This window comes from Pundamilia nyererei, unplaced genomic scaffold (assembly GCF_000239375.1).
Source record: "Pundamilia nyererei isolate P.nyererei 1_Seehausen unplaced genomic scaffold, PunNye1.0 scaffold00064, whole genome shotgun sequence".
NCBI lineage: Eukaryota > Metazoa > Chordata > Actinopteri > Cichliformes > Cichlidae > Pundamilia > Pundamilia nyererei.
This window is the reverse complement of record NW_005187465.1, coordinates 569,570-592,962: the sequence shown is the minus strand read 5'-3', so window position 1 is coordinate 592,962 and position 23,393 is coordinate 569,570. Positions and strand designations below refer to the sequence as shown.

At 39.9% G+C, this 23,393-nt stretch overlaps 1 protein-coding gene across 6 annotated transcripts in view; it reads right to left on the bottom strand.

Moving 5' to 3' along the window:
• LOC102216033 (ryanodine receptor 1-like) overlaps positions 1 to 21,980 on the bottom strand; it is a 55,491-nt gene extending 33,511 nt beyond the window's left edge. For all 6 annotated transcript variants that reach the window (XM_013911462.1, XM_013911463.1, XM_013911464.1 and 3 more), the window contains exons 1-59: positions 21,801 to 21,980; positions 17,421 to 17,540; positions 17,232 to 17,330; positions 17,077 to 17,097; positions 16,842 to 16,916; positions 16,672 to 16,750; positions 16,473 to 16,585; positions 16,291 to 16,390; positions 16,121 to 16,217; positions 14,771 to 14,845; positions 14,512 to 14,668; positions 14,243 to 14,407; positions 14,038 to 14,159; positions 13,730 to 13,916; positions 13,474 to 13,609; positions 13,253 to 13,348; positions 12,915 to 13,033; positions 12,652 to 12,785; positions 12,314 to 12,555; positions 11,445 to 11,637; positions 11,111 to 11,327; positions 10,934 to 11,038; positions 10,732 to 10,835; positions 10,565 to 10,648; positions 10,301 to 10,460; positions 9,718 to 9,865; positions 9,386 to 9,591; positions 9,132 to 9,306; positions 8,840 to 9,048; positions 8,391 to 8,749; positions 8,160 to 8,289; positions 7,805 to 7,965; positions 7,532 to 7,694; positions 7,249 to 7,335; positions 6,909 to 7,135; positions 6,386 to 6,824; positions 5,690 to 6,259; positions 5,397 to 5,597; positions 5,045 to 5,156; positions 4,818 to 4,961; positions 4,276 to 4,549; positions 4,055 to 4,169; positions 3,801 to 3,933; positions 3,608 to 3,702; positions 3,399 to 3,534; positions 3,099 to 3,285; positions 2,903 to 3,014; positions 2,703 to 2,823; positions 2,340 to 2,509; positions 2,021 to 2,241; positions 1,848 to 1,938; positions 1,617 to 1,757; positions 1,312 to 1,475; positions 1,144 to 1,222; positions 886 to 975; positions 661 to 801; positions 486 to 563; positions 337 to 412; positions 126 to 249 (exon numbers count right to left, since the gene is read on the bottom strand). In XM_013911462.1, coding sequence (XP_013766916.1) covers positions 126 to 249; positions 337 to 412; positions 486 to 563; positions 661 to 801; positions 886 to 975; positions 1,144 to 1,222; positions 1,312 to 1,475; positions 1,617 to 1,757; positions 1,848 to 1,938; positions 2,021 to 2,241; positions 2,340 to 2,509; positions 2,703 to 2,823; positions 2,903 to 3,014; positions 3,099 to 3,285; positions 3,399 to 3,534; positions 3,608 to 3,702; positions 3,801 to 3,933; positions 4,055 to 4,169; positions 4,276 to 4,549; positions 4,818 to 4,961; positions 5,045 to 5,156; positions 5,397 to 5,597; positions 5,690 to 6,259; positions 6,386 to 6,824; positions 6,909 to 7,135; positions 7,249 to 7,335; positions 7,532 to 7,694; positions 7,805 to 7,965; positions 8,160 to 8,289; positions 8,391 to 8,749; positions 8,840 to 9,048; positions 9,132 to 9,306; positions 9,386 to 9,591; positions 9,718 to 9,865; positions 10,301 to 10,460; positions 10,565 to 10,648; positions 10,732 to 10,835; positions 10,934 to 11,038; positions 11,111 to 11,327; positions 11,445 to 11,637; positions 12,314 to 12,555; positions 12,652 to 12,785; positions 12,915 to 13,033; positions 13,253 to 13,348; positions 13,474 to 13,609; positions 13,730 to 13,916; positions 14,038 to 14,159; positions 14,243 to 14,407; positions 14,512 to 14,668; positions 14,771 to 14,845; positions 16,121 to 16,217; positions 16,291 to 16,390; positions 16,473 to 16,585; positions 16,672 to 16,750; positions 16,842 to 16,916; positions 17,077 to 17,097; positions 17,232 to 17,330; positions 17,421 to 17,540; positions 21,801 to 21,848 — 8,927 coding nt within the window. In that variant the 5' untranslated portion in view covers positions 21,849 to 21,980. The remainder of the gene's footprint in view (positions 1 to 125; positions 250 to 336; positions 413 to 485; positions 564 to 660; positions 802 to 885; positions 976 to 1,143; positions 1,223 to 1,311; positions 1,476 to 1,616; positions 1,758 to 1,847; positions 1,939 to 2,020; positions 2,242 to 2,339; positions 2,510 to 2,702; positions 2,824 to 2,902; positions 3,015 to 3,098; positions 3,286 to 3,398; positions 3,535 to 3,607; positions 3,703 to 3,800; positions 3,934 to 4,054; positions 4,170 to 4,275; positions 4,550 to 4,817; positions 4,962 to 5,044; positions 5,157 to 5,396; positions 5,598 to 5,689; positions 6,260 to 6,385; positions 6,825 to 6,908; positions 7,136 to 7,248; positions 7,336 to 7,531; positions 7,695 to 7,804; positions 7,966 to 8,159; positions 8,290 to 8,390; positions 8,750 to 8,839; positions 9,049 to 9,131; positions 9,307 to 9,385; positions 9,592 to 9,717; positions 9,866 to 10,300; positions 10,461 to 10,564; positions 10,649 to 10,731; positions 10,836 to 10,933; positions 11,039 to 11,110; positions 11,328 to 11,444; positions 11,638 to 12,313; positions 12,556 to 12,651; positions 12,786 to 12,914; positions 13,034 to 13,252; positions 13,349 to 13,473; positions 13,610 to 13,729; positions 13,917 to 14,037; positions 14,160 to 14,242; positions 14,408 to 14,511; positions 14,669 to 14,770; positions 14,846 to 16,120; positions 16,218 to 16,290; positions 16,391 to 16,472; positions 16,586 to 16,671; positions 16,751 to 16,841; positions 16,917 to 17,076; positions 17,098 to 17,231; positions 17,331 to 17,420; positions 17,541 to 21,800) is intronic.
• Between the last annotated feature and the right edge of the window lie 1,413 nt (positions 21,981 to 23,393).

Here is a 23,393-nt window from a genome sequence, read left to right as displayed (position 1 = left end):
AATACCATACAAATCAATGCATTTTTAGGAACTACTGATTCAAAAAGTTTTGAGTAGCTTGGATAAATTTTCTTTATTTTGAACCAAGGTTCAATGTTGTCCATTCTCAACTATTTTATTATTACCTTGTGACAGCGTATCCATTAAGCTGCAAGAACTTCAGCAGTTCGTATGCCTTCTCTCTGTCTCGTGCCTTTTCTTTAGCTGTCAGGGTATCGTAGGGCACGAGCAGAGGATGTGTTCCACCTCCTGCACAAACAAAAGCACATCCAGAACTATTTGGAAAAGACAAATCTTTCTTTCTCTATATTCCACGCTCAAAAGAAATAAAATCACCTTTTGCTTGCAGCTCCAACTTTTTCTTTCTTCCCCAGGTGTTATGGTAATTTTCTGCCAGTTGTTCTGCCATTGACTATAAGCAGATATAAATATTAGTAAGATGCTAAGATTGCAAAATAGAAGGATGCAACATTTTAACCCCATACCTGCAGATCTCTCGAAAGAGCCATATGGGAGATATCAATGGGCTGTGGACTATAGCCATGGCTTGGATCATAAGTTGCCTAGAACAGAAAGATTGTTATGCACTCTACTGTACAACAAGCAACATTATTATTAAGTATTAATGCAGTCAGTCAAGGGCTCTAAACAACTGTATACCTGTGCAGTCTGTGAGATTTTTCGTGATGTTGCCTTCTTCTTCTCTGACTCTTCCTCCTCTCTAGCTTTCTCAATGTTCCATTCCCATGCAATCATGGCTTTGATTGACTCTTTAATTGGCCATCGGTAAATCTCTTTGTCCTTTGAGAAAAGTCAGTGTGAGCAGAAATAAATACACACACTACATCAAGATTCAAGATGATCACTGCATGTCTGTGAACGTACCTTCTCTGAGAATGTCTTGTACGGTCTAAGCATGGGGTGGGTTTTTGCATTTTCATCCAGTGCCTCACCGTATGACCAGTTATTCTGAATCTGAAACATACATGGCCATATACAGCATGAATTACAGCTGTCAGTCATGCTTACTAGGATCCCTTTGTATTTCTTTAGAGTTATATATACTGGTGAATGTATAGCTGCATCAAATTAACCTAATGTGTTGGTCCAGATTTAGCTAAAGACTTATAAACAAAACTTTACCTTTTCAAAGGCCCATTTGTCATGAGTGTATTCAGCATATCTGTTAATAAAGGGATCCAATCTCTCAGGGATGATAGTGCTATGGTTGGAAGAAGCATCAGAGTAAAATTAGCTTTAACTACGAAACAGAGAGATGATTAATTTCTAGCAAAGTAAAAAGCCCCTCACTTTGTTGTATCCACAGGTTTAGGATCAAAGTTTCCCTCTGCATCTACTGATGCCTTTTTCTCTGTCTTGGAGGAGTAGCTGGCATCTACATAGTCAGGAGGAATGGCTCCAGCAATGGCGCAGATGCATGGCATTGAAATTTTGAAAATTTCAGCATCAAATTTCTGGAATCACAATAAAAAAACATTACAATATCCATCCATCCATCCATCCATCCATGATTTAGGGCAGCTGGAGCCCATCCCAGCTGTCATTTAATAAGCCAACTAATAAACTGAAAAAGCAAAATAATTTGCAGGAGTTACCTTGTGAGCTAGTGATTCAAAGATCCCCCAAAACAGTTTGCGTGTAAGATGCAGCTCCTCTTCTGATGCAACTCCAAAATTAGCCCAACCATTAGGGAGGCAATAATATTTCCAGCAACGCTCATAGTGATTGGTTAAAAGCTGCAGAACGCAACATAACAAAAGTGAAACAGCTAAACTAAAAGAAAAATATTCTGTTAATAGTGAAAACATTTTACAGGGTCCTCATACCTTTAGAGGCATTTTGGCATACTCATTGAGAATGGGCACATCAAATACCAGCCGCCTTAGCAGATGCTGAAGCATAGATGGACGTAGATGCCTGAAGATAAAATACATTAACACCTAATCCAAACCTGGCAGTATTAAATGACATGTAAGGCATCCTATCGTGTTAAACTCACTTGCACAGAGCCATGAGGCACTCTTCAATAATATCTCTTTGGGCTTTTGTGAAGGCTCGTCCACGAGACAGCCTGTAGATTGTGTGCAACATGGAGTCAATCATTATGGCTCGATGATCACTGCCAGCAAAGAGCGGGGCACACTTGGTGATGAGTGGCAACACAGCTGAGCAGAGGTAGCGGTTCAAAGCCAAAGCCATCTCAGTGGTGCTAAAAGCAACCTGTTGACAAGAAATCTTAGCAGTTATCTTAGTCTGTATAAGCTTTCCATTGTTCCCAGAGAAACAAACAAAAACAGTGTGAACTGTTTGAGCCTTACCGTATCCAGGGAGGAAGCAGCTCTCATGTCAGGCAAAAAGCCCACCTCCAGCACATGGAGAAGGAAATCTTGGTTGTCAATACCATAAACTCTGTCCAAGAACAGCACCATGGGAGCCTTGTGATCTGGCACAAAGCTAGCAGACATCTTTGGTTCAATAACGCTGTTGTCTAAGCACAACATGAAGAAAACATTTGGGGAAAGTAATTAAAATGACTGAAAACCAAGAGAGAAAGGACCTATTAGCACGCTGCTGTGTACAATGTAGGACAACCAGTAAACCATTATTGGTTTTACTGGAGCCATTATTTGGATAATTTGTTGACTGACTGAATACATAACTAATTTATTATGAATTTTCACCTTTTCCAAAAGCTGGAATCTGAAGAGGAAGACTGATGACTCCCACCAGATCTTCTATAGGAACCAGAGACCTCAGAATGGCCCTGATCCTGAGAGCCTCACCTTTACCAGCCTGGATCAACTGTAGAGACAAACACACTATAAACGTTTTTTTCTCTATAAAACTAAAACATTTGGATAAGTTTAGCATGGCAGCTTACATGCATCTCTGGAGCACATCTTCCCAGCAGGTCAATAAGAGCAGAGTAAAAAGACATAATGGCATTTCCCAGGTGAACCCTGTTCTCCTCGTGCTGTTCCTCTCCTCCAAACCTGTCGGTAAAAAACATGTCTCTATCTTTCTGCAACACTAGAGCAGATAATAAAGTCCTTCCAATGAAGCCAAAAAGCTCTTACATGGGAAAGCGTCTATCTTTCTTAACACTAGGGCCATCCCTTGCAGGGTCCTCTGATATTTTGATTGCCTCCTCAATTGCAGCCAGGAGTCCATTACCACCCTCCCCTCTCAAGGCTGGACCAAAGCACTCAGGCCTACGGATGAGGAGGCGCACCACCACATTTGCATTCTCCTCTACACTTTCTCCTACAAGAAATAGAGACCATAGTTCTTATAGGTTATTGATAAGATCGAGAATTAGAAATAATGAGGAAATTAAAATGAAATGTTACAATGACATGTTGAAAAAAAAATCTGACCATTGACAAAAACAGCAAAACGAAGAAAGTCAAGATATTTCTCTCCACCACAAGGATTCCAGCCGATGTCAGGATATCCTTTAGCCAGTAGCATTGGACAGCTCTGAAGTCCACATCCGGCTAAATACTTCACTACCTGGAAAGATTATGAGTGTATTCAAGTCAGGTTAAAAAGCTATAGAATTTTGAACAGATAAACTTTGTTTTACCATTTCAAGATCCTGCTCTTGAAGAGCCAATGCCAGCTCGTTGTTGTCAATACAAGACGCTGCAGCCACATCCAAGGGGGTGGAGCCACGCATTCCTAAAGTATACAACAAACGCAGTGGCCAGGTTTATCACAGTCCATGTATGAGAAAGAAATCATCGAGACTAACACTGGATTTCAACCAAGACAATCACCAAGGCCAATGCCACTGTTCTGGAGAAGGTAGCTGAGATGGTCAAACATGGAACGCTGATTTTGACGACTGATGCGACAGAAGTAGCAGAGGAAACGGCAGCAGTTTGTCACCACCCGAGGAAATCTGATCTCCTGTAGGAATAAAGCAACAGAAGAAGTAAGTTAAATAAAGCAGTAGATTTTATTTATTTTATACATTTGTCTTTCCACAAGAAGATGTTTACAATGATGATGAATGAATTAAAAAACATACTTTTGAATCCCCACCGCCGAGTACATTGACCATGACCTCCATGACAGTTTCATGCATGCCCAGAGCTCGCATCAAGTTGGGGTGCTGATAGAAAACTTTGTTACTCATGATGTTCCTAAGAAAGACCAATTAAATTTAGCTTGTATCACACGAACTTATCAATCATTTATTTTAATGTAAGATACTGAGAAATGAGAATGAAAATTTTAATGTCATCAAACCCAATGCTTTGAATTATAAGTCTCTCCTCTTCTGGACCCATCTGGACAATAAGCAGTGAGCGGATCTGGCCCAAGCACTCCAAGAGGTCCATGGTGTCCTGAATGGAAACTGCATTGATGGTGTAGGCCTTAGGAAGGGCACGCATGAGCTCACCGAGTCCATCATACTGCCTGTGAAGGAGGCTGAACATCATACGCACGAGCTCAGGGTTCTGGATAAAAGACTCCTGCGCCCAGTGGATCATAGTATGTGAAATCAACTCCTGCAATGTGCCTAGTGCAAAAAGACAGAAGGTTAAGTAAGAATAAGAATGGTCTTGTATTAAAGTGGCCCTAGTTAGATTTAATTTTGGAAGACACTACTATATATACAATAAAACTCTTGGGAAAAACTGCTTTAATAAAATACATTACTGACAAATGACAGACCACAAATCCACAAATTGGTTATCCTTATGTGCAATAATCATCGTTTTTGCATTTAAACATGTTGAACTTGGTAATAAATACTAAATTGCTTGTTAAAATCAAAAAAGGCTTACTTGGTTTTTTGTCTTCTTGTGGCTCAGACTCCACCTCCTCCTTCTTCTCACGAAACTTTTTCACCCTTTCCAGCAATCGAAGGAGCCGTCCACGGACAGAATTATCCACTTCTTCCTCTTGTTCCTCCTCTTCAATGTGAACACCTGAGATCAATGTTTTAAGTAAGTCAATGTAACGGTAGGGACAATTTTTCAATGCACACTTGATGCAGGAAGTGAAAACTGACCACAGTGTGTCAGCAAAGCATTGTGAAAGGCGACCAGAGATTCGCGGACTTCATCAGGAATTGGGGACTCTTCATCCTCAACAGAGTTCTTGAAGTTCATGAGCATGTTGACCTACAGTGAGGTTAGAAACAGGCAAGTATGATAATTTTTTTTACTTTAAGGGATGTTTCATGGTAGTACATGAGTAGCTAAGTCCATTTTATATCAGGCAAAATTATTTTTCCACTTTTCTGTTGAAATAAAACACAGACAAAGAAAAATGTGTAGAAATGTAGCCAGTTTTTAAAAAATATTTTTAGAATTTATTTATACAGTTTAACAGTTAACAAATGTACTCTGTTTTCTTCGTACTTGCTCCTGTGGTGGGGAACGAAATTCACGGGTCTTGCGAGCAGTCTCGGCAGCACTCATGGTGAAGGCCTGCATGAGTTCATTGTAGCGCTGCCTCTGGTTGGACTGTATCTGGTTGACAAACTGGTCGGAAAATGCAATGATGGCCTCCACTCTATGACGTAGCTCACAGTCACAGAAATACTGCAGCAGAGTGCACATCTAAAGGACAAAAGCAAAGTGAATCAGCATTAATAAAGTTAGATATCAAGCATTCGGAAAGAGAGTTCCTCTGAATACACAAACTGTCATACCTGTAGTTTCACAGACTCTGGTAGCTTCATCTGGAAAAGTCCTTGCTCTAGATGTTCTTCTTTTCCCTCCCCGCCCGTCTCTAAAGGTTTCACCTCTTTCTCTGTTTCCTCAGCTCCTTTCTCACCATTTACCGGGTCTGTCTCAACCACTGTTTCCTCATGTTGCACAATAGATTCACCCTCCTCTATTGCTTCTTCTTCCTCCAGTTCTTCCTCCTCTTCTTCATAACCCAACCCATCATCCTCAAATTCCTCTTCTTCTTCCCCCAGGGCTTCCTGCTCCCCTTCTTTAATCGCTGCTACTTTGGGAAGGTCCTTCTCTTCTTGCACCTTGGCATCCCCCTCACCAGGCTCCTCCGCTTGCTTGCCTTTAAAGACTGTGGGCTCAATCATCTTTAGGATGTGCGTGACATCTTCATCATCAAACACACCCATTATGAGAAGGGTACTGATGAGCTTTAGGATTGGAACGAAATGAAACTCAACACTGCCTCCCACAGGATCTCTCATGGCTTGACCTCCATCCTGCACTGCCTCAGTCAGCATGTTCAGAGCTTTGGTCTTTAGCACCTAAAAATACAATATGTTGATTAAATGTAAGGTATAATGTATATAATATACAGTACAAAGCATGTAAAAATGTGATTATTAGTAAATTCAGAGTTGCCATTAAGTGCAAAGACACCTCAGTCTTACCAGTAAGGGAATGACTGGACTAAGTGTGTAAATATCTTGATCTGTTCCCACAAACCCAACAGAAGAGAAATGAAGTTTTGGACGCAGACATGTAGTTAGGCCGACGCCAGGTAAAGCATGAGACTTGTCGGAGTACAGAGTGATACTACGTGTTTCTTCTGTCATTGGAACTATGAATTCCTTGTTGGTCCCCAGACGATTCCTTTTAGCTGACTCCAGGTGCATGCTGATGAGCAGGTCATAAAAGCCACTCCTCATTGGTCCAGGTAGGTAGGTGTTCTCTATGGCGTAAAAGAGCTGTGATTCATCCACGTGGCTGCACAAAGCATGTGCCACACGGTTGTTTCCCAGTGCACAAACTGAGCTGTATAGCTTCAGAGTATGGTAGTGGAACTTCAGCAAATCCATCCGTTCAGACAGCTCCAAGATGTCAATACACCTATTTAAAGTAAAGAGATTTGCTGAAAAAAACACATCTTAGCATCTTCTAAGAATAAGAGATGAATACAGCAGAGATGCTGACCTGTTTTCCTCGGGGATGTGAAGGGCCATCATAGTGAGTGGCTCCGTACACTCCACCATCCAGCCTAGTCTCTCACTAACACGTCCCATCTCTGGAGCTAGGAAGTTGTTGGGCATTCGGCTCCAGATAACTGGAGTTAACATCTGGACATCCAGTCTAGGAGGACACTGTGGGACTGGATTTTTGCGTTCACTCCGAAACATCGCGGCTGAGATCGGCATGATGTTCTAGCAAGACAAATGAGGCATTAAGAAAGGCTGTTACACAACACAGCCAATAACTGGAAACTGTATTTCCTATTTTGAAGGTTGATTAAATGCAGCAATTCTTTGCGACTGACCTTGAGCTTGCCTAAATCAAACTGAACCATATTCTGACTGGAAGGCAGAACAAAGACAGCTGGAAACAATTTTGTGGTTGGCTCCACCTGAAGGAAGATAATTTAACACGAATACAGAATTTAACCAGGAATAGAATAGAATAGGTCATTACTGTCATTGTCCATGTACAATGAAATTGTGGGTGCTCCATGCCAATATGAATAGTAAGACAGCAGGAATAAACAACAATATACAGTATACAAGCAAGAGGAAGGCATAATATCAGACTGAAAATGATCTAACCTGATAAAATGTGTTGATCTCTTTTCCATTTCCAGTGAAAGTCATTAGTCCAGTGTCCAAATCAATGAGACAGCCAATCACAAAATCCTCCTGACTGACTCGGGTCTGCTGGGAGCTACTGAACTCCCCTCCCCATACAATATAGCAATTGCTGCGTTTGATACTGTAAAAACAAAGAAGAACCAAGAAACCAGTTGTGTATGTTTATCATATTCAATTGGAAACACAGGCTTTTTTTGGGGGGGTGGGGGGGTCTTTCCATAAGTAACATACCTGTCATGAATGTTGCCTTTGTCATCACCTACAGTGACAGTTACATTTCTGACTTTGCTGATATCGAAATGAGGGTCGTACTGGTGATAGTCAGGTGTTATCCAGCCAACCCACACGCCACTTAGCTCCTGTCCAGCAAACACTCGTACTGAGTAATAGTACTGTTGAACGAAGGAGAAAAAGAAGCACACAAAAATTATTTAATGTGAAAATCACTGATCATCACTGTTAAAAAAGGCAGTTTTCTTATATAGTTTATTAATGATTATAAACTGGCAGTAGCACCATAAATGGCAAGTTTAGGCATGAACTTTATATGTTTATGAATATAATAACTACATAAGTTCAGACATACTGTAGTGGTATTGAGGATGATGTCCATGTCATCCCTGTCATCTGGTACTACATCTTCCACTAAGCGGGGCATGGTGGGTACAACAGGGGTTGGAGTTATTAACGCTGCCTTTTTAGCCTTGAAAAGGAAACTGCAAAGAACAACAGTAATTACGCTACCGCTCACAAACACAGTATCCCATCGATAGATTTGACACATCCACTTCTAAAGTGGTGCTATGTGATTCCATACCCTTTCTTTTTGCTTTTCTCAGTGGAGGCATCCTTCTCGTTTTCTCCATTTTTGATAGCAGGCGTCTCTTTAGGAACTGAGGTTTCCTTCTTCTCTTCCTCCTGCTCCTTGCGAGTAGCAGACTTTTTGAGTATTTCAAAATCAGAGCCTGGGTCCACCTCCAACACTTCATCCTCAGGGATGGTCAAAGTGCGAGTAAGAAGAGTGGTCCCTGCTGGGATTTTAAAAGTCTCATGAAACTCAACTGGCATGCTGAGTCTGAAGAAGAGCAGATCTGTGTTGGCATTCTGAGATCCAAATGTCTTGTGGGTCGCTTTAATACAAGGGGGGGTATCAACTGTCCCGTCAACACGTGACACCTAGTGCACAGACAAACAGGTCTTGATCGTGATCTTGAATTTACGTATTCAGCGTGGAAACAAACCATTGTAACAGGTGATGTACAGTACCTCAATGTGAGGATGATCAGCTGGGACAGGAATAAACTGGGGAAGGCTCTTGCTGAACCACATGGTAATGTCTCTTTTCATGTTGATAGCAAATGGTTCAAACCCTTCCTGTAGGCCACAGATGGTAAAGTATCGAAGACTGCTGACATTCTGACCCAGGTTGATCCTGCCAACCTGAGACAGGCCCAGACTGCACACAGGTATGAAGCCTGGAGGTGTTGGAAACATGCATGAACACACACATGAAACATGGAATACACGTGCAAAGGTACTCACTTTTTATTGTACCTACCTTCTCCTATCTCGATATCCTTAAAAGCCATCTCTGAGCCCGAATCACTGATCAGCATTTCTCCATTGAGTGTGAACATGATGTTCATCTCAGTGAGGTCAATCATACAACCCACCACATCACCAGATTGCCACTGACGGCCAAATGGCTCATTTCCTATGTGCCAGCGTTGGGCCTAAAAACATTATAACTTTGTAGTTTAATACCAGACAGATGTAGGCACCCATCATAGTGTAGAAACTATGGTCTCCCACCTTAAAGCCATTGAAGACATACGCCAACTCATCTGCACCAAGTTCAGTGTCTGCACGAACATTGGGCCTGGACCAGCCCACTCTCATCTCTCCAACTGTCACAGCTTCAAACTCAAAGTACCACTTCCCCTGTGTAACAGCGTAAGATTTCTCTGCTCTGAACACTCTGATTTTATCTCCACGGGAGCTGCCTGGTCCATGTCCACCTATAAAAGCACAAACCCACTAATGAACACTTCAACAATTAAAAACCTTGTACATTTCTTTAATAAAGGATCTTCCAAGATGACGTTAAAAACATGATTTACTGCTTTTAAATGGTGGAAACTTACTGCTCTCCTGATCAGGTGGTTCTATGTTGTAACCGTAACCAATCAGAGTGCGAACAGCAGCACAAACCGTGTCTCTGTTGGTCTTTTTTGTCTTTTCATCCAGGAGGTTATAAGGAACCAGACGAGGATTGCGCTTGTTCATAATGTCCTTTACAAAAAAATAATACCAAACATTAAAATATAATTACACACATTTCAATTATTTTTATTATTATTACTAGTAAATCCCTGTGTTACACGTGGGAGAAGGGGGGCATTCTAGCATGCATATGCTATGACTATTATAGTACGATGATATGGAACATTATATTGTGACACATCTGGCATTTTATTTGGAGTCAGTTAGGAGAATTGTTGCTTACTTACTTAACTTATCTCTTAAGTGCACAAATCTAAATGATTTTGTAATTTCTATAAAATATTTGAAAATAGATGCCACAGACATGTTGGCATCAGGATTGATTTATTCGTCTGGGAGGAGATTGCGAACACACACACATCAGGAGACATATGCTACAACCATACTAGTATGATGATAATGATGATTAGCATTTTTGTGACTCCATAGAAAGAATGGTGGTACCTGGACAATACTGTATGTCCATCCCTGGCGGACTCGGTCTCTTGCCCAAACATTGTGTCCATTTTCTGCCAGTCTCTCCACTAGAGTGTTTTGATTTGGCGTCAGCTTGACATGGTTAAGGTCCAAAGGGGCCGGCTTGTATCCGTTACTCTGCATGTACCTAATTAACAATGCTATGTGATCAAAATGGGTCCTGGAGAGCCTTTACAGATTGTGATAAAAATAACTTCACAAGTTAAGGTTATTAATGTTTTTGTAGCTCACGTTTTAGGGAGTTTGGTCCTTTTGAGATTCTCTTCTGCTTTCTCATCTCCCATTCCTACATGACAGCCTAGTGCCAACAGAGTCCTGTGAAATGAATCACACAAAATATTAGAAACACAAACAGATGAAAGCCCAGTGCTGTTAATTAAGTGAAGAATTCACCGTACTTCAGTGTCTCTCCAGACATTGCTAAATTATAGTTCTTCTCGGGTTCAGGCAGACTCTGGAAATCTACCAGGCAGGGGTGCAGCTTCTTGTTATCGTCACGAAACTTTTAACAACAAAAAGTGCAAAGATTTTTAAAACAAAACAGCTGATGTATACAACAATATGTTCTTTGGGAACCATAACCAGGACCGAATCACTCACTGGTCCATACGTCCACCCTTGTTCAATGCGGGTAACAGCCCATAACTCGTGGCTATTTTCTGCGAGCTTCTCTCGAATGCGCTCCAAATGAGGTGGAAGCACAATCTGAAATGATACTCAAATAAATCAGCACAGCATGAAGAAAAGAAAATGAAAGCAGTAAAAACTGGATTTTACCTGTATAGTGTCTACTGGGCAAGGTGTGAAGGCTGTATGTGAAAGGGACTGAGTTGGACCCAGCAGATTCCGGACGCCATCAAAATCCTGCTTATACTCTTTGATGGGCTCGATCCGCAAACGGTCCCTGGGTAGCACTGCTTCATAGCACGGAGCGTAGCCTGGAGGTGGGAGAAACTTGAAATGCCCATGACGACCTCCAAGAAGAAATCGCAGTCTTTTGGGGGAAAAAAATGACATTAGTTGGTTTACAAAACAATTATTTAAATACCTATAATGCAATTATTAATAAATAAAATCACAATATCTACTCGATAAATGCACAATATCCTACCTTATGCCTGCAGAGAAGCTCACAACTGGAAAGAACAGTCCATCTAGGTTGAAGTTCTCAAACATTCCCTGAACAGGATGGCCATTTATACGAAAGGAAATGCTGGGCACGCTCAGATCCAAGCAGCAGCTGACCACATCCTCTGCTGCCAGGAGGTGCTGATTTGTTGTGGCGACATGACGTAGAACACGTCCTGCAGACACATAAAGTGAGTAAAATTATATTTTACAGTTTACTATTTCCGAAATTCATACAGAAGATTAATCAGCAAAAGTCTGCACTAGAGTTGGTGCTGAAGATGCAAAAAACTTCTGAAAGTGTGTGTATGGGGATGTTTTGACATAAGGGATTAAGCTGCTTCCCTTCATTAGACTCTTGATAGGAGTGCCACCAGAGAGACAACTGAATGGTGTTCGTCCACTCCTATAAGGAGCTGCACATGACTGCACAAATGAAAGCCTTGTGGAGACTCCTCTTGGATTTTAAGAGAAAACCAAAATGGATGCTTATTTGGAAACTTTCTGTTAATATCCAAGAACAATCTACCAAAACGTTTATGAAAAAGATTAGAAATAAGGCAAGGTTTTTGAAACATCAATTTTAACCCTCTCAGGCTCAAATTAAACTTTTTGTTGCTAATGCACAACCAAGTCCTGCAGTGGTACTTCTGAGTAAAACAAACTCATAAAATATGTATGTGGGGTAATCAGGTTGTTAGTTTTTATCTGTTGCAAATCGGCAACGCCTGCCTCGAGAGGGTTAAGTAAACAAGGATCGGGCAACTGGAAGTCGAAATACAACATGAACAATGGCTGGAAGGGAAATGAACAATCCTGTGTACATTTACCATAAACCATAGTAGATTTTACCTGACCAGAGGTGAAGCCCGTCAAAACCATAAGAGTAGAGATCATCTCCAACCCCGTTACCTCCCCAGCCTTCTCCTCCGCCAGGATAAGGACTGTAACCCTCTGTCAGAGCCCAACCTACACGGAGATGATATGGCTGAGCTGTAAGAAACGGCTCTACGTGGTCCACCATCACCTCAAAATACCACTTCTTATACTGAGTGGATCCTTCGCAAGTTCCAAGGAAAACATTGGGTCTCATGCTGAGGTAAGATTACAATAAAGGAGGAGTCAGAGGAGTTGTTTAGATACTTTGGTGAAATCAACAAAGATGAAACATTCACTATAATCTGACCCACCTGGTTACATAGTTGATGATGTTAGTTTGAAGTAGAAGGTCACGTCCTGGTAACAGATTCTCTGTGATGAGATTCTGATTTGACCTTACAGCGACCCCATTACACACACAGAGGGAACAAAGCACATCCAAGACCTGTCAGGAAAAGGTTTATAGAATCTAAGACTCACTGCATTTTATACAGTAAGTATGTCGAGAGCAATAAGTTCACATGCTGCAGGTTTTTGCAGTATGCTCAGAAAACATCGTTGCAGCGTTTCTGACCTTGTGATTGCGTCCATGCTTATCCAGCAGAGAGATGATTGATTTGATGTGATTCTCTTGAATAATATTCAAAACCTCTGGACTTTCAATCAGGACGCAATATAAAACCTCCAGGATTCCTATTCTCGTAAAAAATATGACAATATATAAATACACTGTAAAGTTTTGGGCTTTATATTAAATTGCAGAAGACCAACATAGTAAATGCATATGTTCTCAGAAAAAAAAAAAATAATGCAAATGAATACAGCACAATAAGTTCAGTTTTATCAACCCTCTGTCGTTATAAAACAAAACCAGTTTCCATCAGCTAATAAACAGATTCATGTCCTAGATACCTGAAGATGCTTCCAAACGATCCAGTTTACTGACCAGCCAGTCAAGGTTGTCGCAGAAGAGGGCGCAGTTGGCACGGTTACCTCTGATCAAAGAAGCTGATCAAAGAAAAGATTAGAAATGCAACAGACTCACAAACAAGAAAAGTGTCCAAATGTGGTAACACTAATGATTATTAGTCTAAAACAGTGAACGAGTGAAATAAACCATCATCTGCACATACCTAGCAATTCATACAGTAAGTTCACAATCTCTTTCCATGACTCAGCAGCTTCTTCCCCAGCATACTCTGAGAAATGGGCTGCTGTGTTGTACACATTGAGGCGATCAACGCAGTCCAGAACAAGCGTAATCATTCCCTGTTACAGCAATAAAAACTGAAATAAAAGCACTGACCAAAAATTAAATCTATCAAATAAAATGTTAATCCAGAATTCAGCTGTTCTCATGAAAAGTGAGTTCTCATTATCCAAACTAACCTCTTCCTGAAAAAGGTTCTGTCTGTTTTTTAAGGAGCGGAGCTTGAACTGCTTGTCCTCGTGCTCCAGTTCCTCTTCAGGGGGTCGGAAGTAGAAAATGAGATCCTGCAACGAGAGCACCACTGTGTCCATAGGCAGAGACGGGGCATTGGCAGATTTATTTTTTCCACTTAGAGCATCAAGTCCTCTGGGAACATAAAGAGAATACAGAAGACATGAGAATACCACAACAAATATATGACATATATTTTTAAAAAAAACAAGAAAATGACTAATATAAAAGATTGAAATAACATGTAAAATGCTACTTGATGAACTGGTTGAAGAGGCCTGTTGTGCTGTAAATCATCCTGGCAGCTTGAGACTCTTCAGTCTGAGATCGAGCAACCGTGAGGGCATCATCCATGTGACCTTCTTTGTGGAGTATGGCCTACGAATCAAACATGGGTGTTCTTCAAACATAAGTATATACTCAACACTCATAAATAGAAGAGTAAATGCTTTCTGCTTTACCTTTCTCTTCAGAGGACCTAGACGTGCAGATTTGGCATCAACAGCAGCATATGTAAGCCACAGGCCAGATGAAACATGCTGTACAAAGCACATGGACTCCCCATACTTGATCTCAGGTATGCCCATGCCCTCCACATCTCGTTTCTGGGTCACTTCAATTTTTTCCTGTAATTTAAATAAAAAGTGTTCCCTTCAAAACTGTTATGAATATCTACACTTGTGCTAAGAGACAGACACTGCCTTTTATAGATTTCACTTTGTACAATAACCTTTGAAATCCTGAAGCAGAAGGCTGACATCTTGGAATTTGCTTTCTCTGGGTCCACCAAGAGAAGTCCTTTCTCCTCATCCAGACAAAGGTATCGGCCTGTTGTTATGTGACGTATCCGGAAAGACTGGCCCCACTTAATGTGGCCTCCACTCCAACTACCAACGGGCACACACAAATGAGCCTCAGCCACAATATGAAGTCACTCTAGTCATTCCATCAACATGAAGTCATTCCTGCGAGGGAATCATCATACGTACGCAATACGTAGTGGCTCAAGTCTCCATAAGGATCGAGCATGACTGCATACTGGCCCTCCTTCATAGTGAGCAACTCTGGAAAAAAACATGCCAGTCAATGATGTGCAGTGTGCATCAGGAAATTTCAAACTTGAAAATTCCAAAATATTAGGATTTTTCTTATATGCAGCAATCATTTTAGTTCATGTGCACAGTATGACAGTTTAAGAGTTTTATTAAATCATTTCAAGATCAAAGATCATAAGTCCAGACCAATGCGGTCTTGACTTCATAGTGCAATTTTAAAGTGTACTATGAAGCATTTTTCATGTAAATGCTTTACTATTGCCAACACGTAAAAACTACACTTAAAGGGAAATGTTAAAACTGACTGAAGTTCCCACAATCCAAGTTTCCTCTGACTGACTGTGGACTGATTTATATTAAAGGTGCTCAAATTTGCCTATACAATGGATGCCACATTTATTCCTACTCATCAATACCTTGCCCCAGTACCCTAAAAGCAGCTCCCTAACAACAAAAGCTTTTTCCAGCACACGATAGACTGTAAAGGGGCATCCACGCAGGAAGCAACTAGCAGTGACAGTGCAACCAAAGACCACTGAAAGTCAGCGACGGGAGATAGGCAGTCTGTATTTACATTTTTGGTCAACTTTGAGACCAGGAAGTTAAGAGGCTACCAATAAGAACACATGATACCATTGATTGGCATTTGGCTGGGTAGTAAATAGTTTAGAGGATTACCTAGGCAACCAGAACCTGGATTGACCATCTGTCAAAGACGAAGCAATGGATGACAAGCAAAACTTCACATATGTACGGAGCCCCGCAGGGGGCAAAACTTTTGCGAGATTTCGCAAAACAAACTCGGGATCTCGCAAAAGTTGAATTCCAACAATGGCGGCAGCTACTTAGTTGTAATATTACTCTTTTTGGGTCACAAAATACACTTTTAAGATGTTTTGAGGCGTGAATGTAGTTGTGTAAACGTCAGATATCTGCTCGGTTTACAAGACATCACATATTTGCAAAAGTGCTCCGATGTTTTCGGAGATGTATGAAACTTTTGCGAGCAAAAGTTTTGCGAGATCCCAAGTTTGTTTTGCGAGATCTCGCAAAAATTTTGAGACAATGCTAGCTAACATTAGCCATAAGAAAGACCCACGTTGGTGCTTTCAATACAGTCTTATAACACCACACGCTACTAAAAAACAGCAAGCCCTAAAAACATTTTTAAAAGTCTGTGACAGAAATACAGACTTGTAAAGCTAAAACAATTAAAACCTACGAGTTTGGTATTTATGTAGTCAATATCAGATTGCATGTACTGCCATGAAAGATACTGGTCACCTGTGCCGGTCGTCCCCTTGGTCAGCTGCTGGGATTGCCAAACACTCGTCCATGTGACCGTGGAACAGCCGGAGCACATACCCTCCAGTCAGAAAACCTAGAGACAAAGAGCTAGGTTAGGATTAGGTTTATTGTTTTGTTTTGTTTTTAGCAGAAAGAAAATTACATACCTTCAGCTAGTTCACATCCAGACATTACAGGGGTCATGGTCCACAGAGTTTGCATGAAGGAAGCATCTACCATTAAATCACCACTGGCATAGGACAGGTGCTGCAAAGAGTGCAGATGGTAATATTAGTAATACAGACTGTAAGCTCTGACTTTTGATGCAAGTAAACGCAGTCGTGGTTACCAGGTATCGCTCTGAAGAAACACTGACAAGAATGAGGTCATCTCCGACTCTGACCTTCTCTCCTTCAGACCTTTGCTTAGAGGCTGGATGGATGGTCCACCAGCAGGCCTCTCCTGTAGTGGATATAAAGATTTTAAAAAAAAAAAAAAACCTAGATCGGAGTCTGATGGACATGTTGAGCAAAAATGTTCGTAGTTACCTGTGGAGTCTTCCTGCAAGCCCACATCAAAAGCCAGTTTGTCTGTCAGTGAGCGCGACGTAGTCAAACAGCTCAAGTACTGCAGTGGAAAGACAGAGATAACACTTCCAATCAGCTTTAAGAAGACGATATGGTGGAAAAGCAACCACGGTAACTGCAAATATACTCACCATGCTGGAGTGGGTGTGTTTCAGCAGGATAGCATGTCCATACAGGAGGGTTCGATGACCCCCACCTTGTGACGACTGAGTGGAGAAGGTAGAAGAAGATTTAGTGGTTAATGTATTAATGAGATAAGTTGATTGTAATATTGTGAGCAGGTTATCAGAAACAACTTCAATAAATTATGACACACTGAAAACTCAGATTTAAGTACTGGACAAAAGGAAACCTGAGCAAACCTACCCATTTGTCCAAATCGACTGCCTATGGTTGGCAGGTGGGAGATGTATAAAGTCAGAAAAGAAACAACGTGAATATAAGTTGATTGCAGCAAAAGATTAAATCAAAGAACTTGTATGTACTATATCACGTGTAACCTTGTAACCTCTAAATCTTACCTCATCCACAGAGGAGTTGGACAACATCTCCTGTAATGCTCGCACAGAGAGGGATTGCTCCAAAATGAAGCAGCAGATGGCGAGGTCTGGAGGGACATTCTGAAAGACACAACAACCAGTCAGCTTGGTGAACAGCAGCAATGCAAGCTCTCAAAGAAGTTATATCATTGCATTGTGTCCTTTAAATACCTGAGCATTCGATGTGGTCTCGAGAAAGCACAGACGATTTCCAAAACCTTCACATGACAGGCACAGCTTGATCTGTTCCTTAAGAATAGATGCAGTGCACTGCAGCACTACATGGTCATCCTACAAGGATAAAATAAGCTTGAAGCAGAGAAGGCATTTTGACAGGAAAACATGCACAGAGGGGTCTGTCAAAATAGCCTTTGAATCAAAGAATAGTTTGGATTTCAAACGGACAATTACAAAAGCAAAGTGTTTCAGATTAACCATTTATTCTGAAACGTTTTTGTTTATGTAGAAAAATATTACAAATGAGCATACACCACATTCTGTCTTTTGAGATTACCTAATTTTCAGTTATGCTAGTAACAGCTAGTTTAGTGTTCTGGTATTGATGTAACAGACACCTCACATGCATTTAAGCAAATCTTAGATTTCATGGTGCATCTTACTTTTCATGGGTAAGCATATTTAACTTTTAATTAGTCACCCCGATCGGTCCATATTGACTGTACTATATTTATAAACAGTGACGTAACAACCAAAACAAGAGGTGTCAAACATATTAAGAAGCAACGTAATGTAAATGCATGATTTTTAACACTATATAAAAATTTATATCTATATGTATGCTTTTCTTTGCTTTCACTCCCAACTCCTCCTACACCATCAGGAGTTGGGCAACCACACTTGGCACATAGGTGCATCATGAGTTCTTATTTATATCGGTTTTTATGACATCATCATATTGCCTAGCAGCAGGCTAAAATAACCTGCTTTTAATCACTTTTAACACCGTATAGAACAAATGTAGTATCTTTTTTATACAACAATTGCAGCTAATTTCTTTCCATAAACCTCAGTTACACACGATAAAATATACTATTAACACCATCAGGCTGCCTAGTAACCACCTGGCAAGAGGCTAAAATGGCCTGGTTTTTTTTCGCCTTTACATGGCTAGAATTTCTTATTAAAGCATTTTTAACTACAAAAGCTGATTTATACTTCATATATTAAGTATAAAGTATTAAGTGTATTAAGTACATGTTTTTATGAGGTGTTATTGGTACAAAAATACTTAAAATGGGTAACTTTAAGCATTTATATGGCTGTTACACCTTATAAAAGCATCGTGTCCTTTTAATTTAATGGTCAACAGCACAAACAGGCTGAACAACACTGTAGCACAGGTATGTACTGTTTAATTTAACAAACAACTTGCTTAACAACATGAATAATAAAGTTGAGACAAATGAATCAACCTGCAATAAAATGTGATTTTTCAAGCTACTCCCCAAGTTTGAGCCTCTCCCCAAGTTTGAGCCTCTGTGTTGTGTTACTTTTCAGTGCATGTCACTGGCCACAGATGCCTAAGCCCCTTCCTTTGGCTCTGAGACCCCAGCACAGTTATCTATTTCAGGCGGCTGCACCTGCTGTTCACACATCCCTTTCTGGAAAGCAAAAGATATTTAGGATTTGACAGCCAGGAAGAAAATCTCCCCACATTGCACTTGTTCAGTAACGCAATTACTCATGTTTTCAAAGGAGAGAAATATATAAAACCTTACTTTGAGGCAACACAACTCAAAATTTCACACACCGCTGTACTTAAAAATTGCTAAATTTCTTTCTCCCCCTTAATCATAGCACATGCTTACAACAAAGAACACTAAAAGAAGTTTATTGATTGTCAGAAAAAATGCAGCTCTAACACTGTAATTCTACGTTTTCTTTTTTTATATTACTCAGTTTTAGCATGACTTTAAGATAATTATAACGTAATATCATATTAACATAAAAATACAGTCTTATTATTGTCAATTAATTTTATGATCTGATCACAGTCTTTTCATATCTTTAACCTTTGGCATAGTCAAGTCAAGTCTGTCATTTACAACTTTAAAGCAAAAAATACTGTACATCTTGCAGACGACCTTAAAGACCGTTCACCAAAATATTATAGAGCCTTCATAAACTGACAGTCCTACGGGAACCCTGCAGGGTCACAACAGCAGTTTTGATCAGGGCAGCTACTATGCATTTCCCCTCAATGTAGTAATATACCTACACTCACTAGTCATTTTATTAGGTACACCCTACTTCAGTTATCAGTTTGCTCCCCCTTTTGCCTTCAGGACTGCCCTAATTCTTCATGTAATGGATTCAAGGAAGGTGTTGGAAACATTCCTCAAAGATTTTGGTCGATATTGACAGGATAGCATCACACAGTTGCCGTGGATTTGTTGGCTGCACTTCTATGATGTGAATCTGGATTGATGATCTGGTCACTGTGGAGACAATTTGAGTACAAGTAACTCACTGTCACTATCAGGAAACCAGGCTAAGATGATATAAGCTTTTTTTTTTATATGAGCTTCGTGATATGGCACGTTGCCCTGCTAAGAGTCACAGTGTGGTCTTCTTCCACTATAGCCGATCTTCTTTTAGGTTCAGTATACTACATGCAGAAGGGCATCTTCTTTTGTAATGAATGGTTATTTGAGTTACTGTTACTCTCCTATCAGCTCAAAGCAGTCTCCTCAGCAAGACAGTTTTGCTGGCAGAACTACTGCTCACAGGATATTCTTTCTTTTTTGGACCACTCTGTAAACCATACAGATGGTGGGAAAATCCCCTTAGGTCAGCAGTTTCTAAAATACTCAACAGTCAAAGAATCCTCTCCAGACACATAAAGAATTATTATGCTTATTATTCCTTTTAGAAGGATGAGTTTCTGCCTGGCTGTGTGGGTGAAGTTGTGGATGGTTTTACTTCACTTTTGGTTGAATCTGAAACTATTCGGTCTAGGAAGCACTTCTGTCTGATGTGTCACAGCCTTCATTTTAACAACCAAAGTTCAGCTGTGGCTACAGTGACAGTGACAGCTATATCTCAGTGAACCTTGGCAGTTGTCGGTTTAGCTTCTCTACTTCTCTTTGAAAACGTAGTGGTAAAACACTCCACTAAAGAGCTAGCACTACTGTAGTAATGCAGTTCTCAAATGGACTGAAGTAAGCAGGTGCTGAAATGGGCCAAGCTTTGAAACTGTTAATCCTCACGCAGTAAATTTAGACCTCAGCTGAGTTCAAGACGAAAAGCAGCAGACTGACAGTGTCACATTGTTGACATATTTTACTTAGTGCTCTGTTTCAAGGCGAGAGACAATGTCAAGTGAAAATGTGTGCTTCTTAGAATTATGTATAGCAGCTGCAAGGTAAAATATTTACAAGAAAACGCATTTAAATTTCAAAGAGTTCACATTGTTCCAATTATCTGTTAAGGGCACCTGTTTGAACACAAAGTAGCAGACTGCAGAACACACACATTTAATCAAGAAGGAACAAAAAAACTGCAAAGATGAGAAATTCTCATAACACAGGATAATGGATAATCAGCATCTGGTTTGTGCTATTTTGAAGGCTAGAGTTACTACACTGCACATGTTCAACCACTACGTTAAACAAGTGCAACATATACGGACCATCCAAATAAAGAGTGTTACATTGAGTTGTCTGATTGCAAGGCCACAATGCCCTTCTGCAGTCAGCTTTGGCCCAGAGATCTAAGAAGGAAATCTGATAGCCCAGCAGAGAGTACTGTAGCAGAGATAAACTTGTTTAAACTAAATACTTGATATAACTATAGTACAGTCAATTATGTAAGAAATTTTAAGTAAAATATACTAAAAACCTTGTAATGTAATAAAAACAAAACAAAATTCAATGTCTGAGTGGGATTCAGTTATATCCACACAGCAGTAAAAAAGAGATACACTTCATAATGTGATAATGATCATCAATAATTAAGCAATTCATGCTTGGAAAACTGCAATCTTTCAACTGGCAGAAGAGCATTGAGTTTTATTTATTTATTCTGTAGGCGTCACAGGACTAAAGAAGTATTTAATCTTGAAGGATACTGGGCAAAAATAAAATGAAAGTGCAACGGGAAGAAGTAACAATTGATGTTTCGTGCCTCTGTATCACACGGGAGTCATGAATCAGTTCTTGTGGCTCTATAGCCAATTAAATAACAAAACATAAACATTGCCATAAAGCCAGTGGGAATGGGACGGTGAGACCGATATGTCTACGTGTTAACTGTCAACTGGCACCAGACATTTTCTTCTCTGTGACAAAACAGTTGTATATCAAGTAGCCGATGGGATATAAATAGGAAACAATGCTAACAAAACCAGCCACCTGTGCCTGTCTATCTGTGCTATGTAAAGAAAGCTACCGAACACACTGAACGCTTGTCTAACTATCTGTTATAAAGCAACCACATCATGGACAAGCATAGCCACTACCATTCATTGTTGATGAATAAGTTTACCAACAGTTGACAACTAATCGAGAACAGATAAGGAGCATCACTCACTGTACGCAGAAACTGAATCTCTTCCTCTCCATCTGCACCTTCTGCCATCCTCCCAAGGAATTAAAGGCAAAACCTTTGAGAGAAATGAGAAAGTGTTGGTTTCACAGCTCTGCCACTTGTTGTGCCTGCCACATATGGCAGGACAATGTTGGTGAAGACTTCTGAAGGACAGAGTGTGTCTCCTGCCTCTCCCGGGCTGAGTTATGAGGCAGAGGGATTGACTGTTGATTACAGCATCAAAAAGAGGTGGAGCAAAAACTGAAGCAGCATTTCACATGTTCATATATCAATGCAAGGACACTATAATAAAAACTGAATATAAATCAAGAAGAAGTTAGACAAGAGTTCATCAGACATGACCCCTTATTTATTTTTTTGCCATTATTTTTTTTCTTTTCTCCTTCTTTATGTTCAATAAATAGGAGGGATCTTCACAAGTTACAGGGGAGATACAATTATGTTAAGTGTTTATCTGTTGGGTTATTCTACAACTAGAATACAATTTAGGCTTCATAAACTTTACAAATAAACCCCATACCCTTTATTTTATAATTAGCTGTTATGTATTTAAAGAAAATGATAAATAAACCATAAAAAATCTCAAAGAAAAAGATGTTAACCATGGAATGTTAGGGACTGTGAAAAGAATGCAGTTATATAGATAAATAAAAATTGAAATGAATTAGCCTTGTGGAAAATGAGCGTTACATTGGTTACAGTAGCACATTCAAACTGGTCATAAAAGATTGGAAAAATACAAAATGTGTCAAACAGGACTAAACTTTGTTAGCACATCACGTGACCATGTGTTTTGTCACTTCTTTTTCCAGACTAAACAGGTTTCAGTGAAAGGATTGCACAGATGTGAGTCACAAATTAGACTGAAACAATTATAAGAGTTATGTATTGAAACCATAATAGTTAATTTATAACTTATTATAATTGTCATATTTACCATGCAATTTGACTAGCAAGAGAAAAACGCCATTTTGCGGGAGTTCTCAAGAGCTAATTTGTATTTTAAAGAATATTTTGGATCTACTTTTTCAACAAATAGGTTTACATTTTGCCTCAGGACAGGTGTAATTTACACAACTATTGTGTTAGAGTCATTTTTAAATTTTTGGGTGGAACAGAAAACTCCTTACCTGCATGCAATAAAATTAGACCCAGACGATTTTATAAGCCGTACTATTAATTCGAACATTTCCATAAAATTAGACAGCTAATTCTGCACAAATAATGAATAACAGTAAATATGTTATTGAAATTACAATTCGGCAAAGTTATTAAGTTTTATGTTTGGTACAGCTACATACCAAGCACATACTTACTAATTTCCTTTAGAGGGCGGCAAAACCTCGGGGGCGAGTATGTCATTAAATATCAATCCGGTTGTTCAGTGTGACGTCACTAGCCGTGTCTGGGCCTAAACTCCGCTGCAGGTCCATATATCAAACATCACTATGGCATTACTGAGAGTTGAAAAACTGTCTAAAGTCTTTCATCTTTAATAAAATGATCAGCGTTCTGCTCTACCAGGTGTAACAATTGAGTTTAACATCCAGGCATCCATAAAAATGGAATTTATGA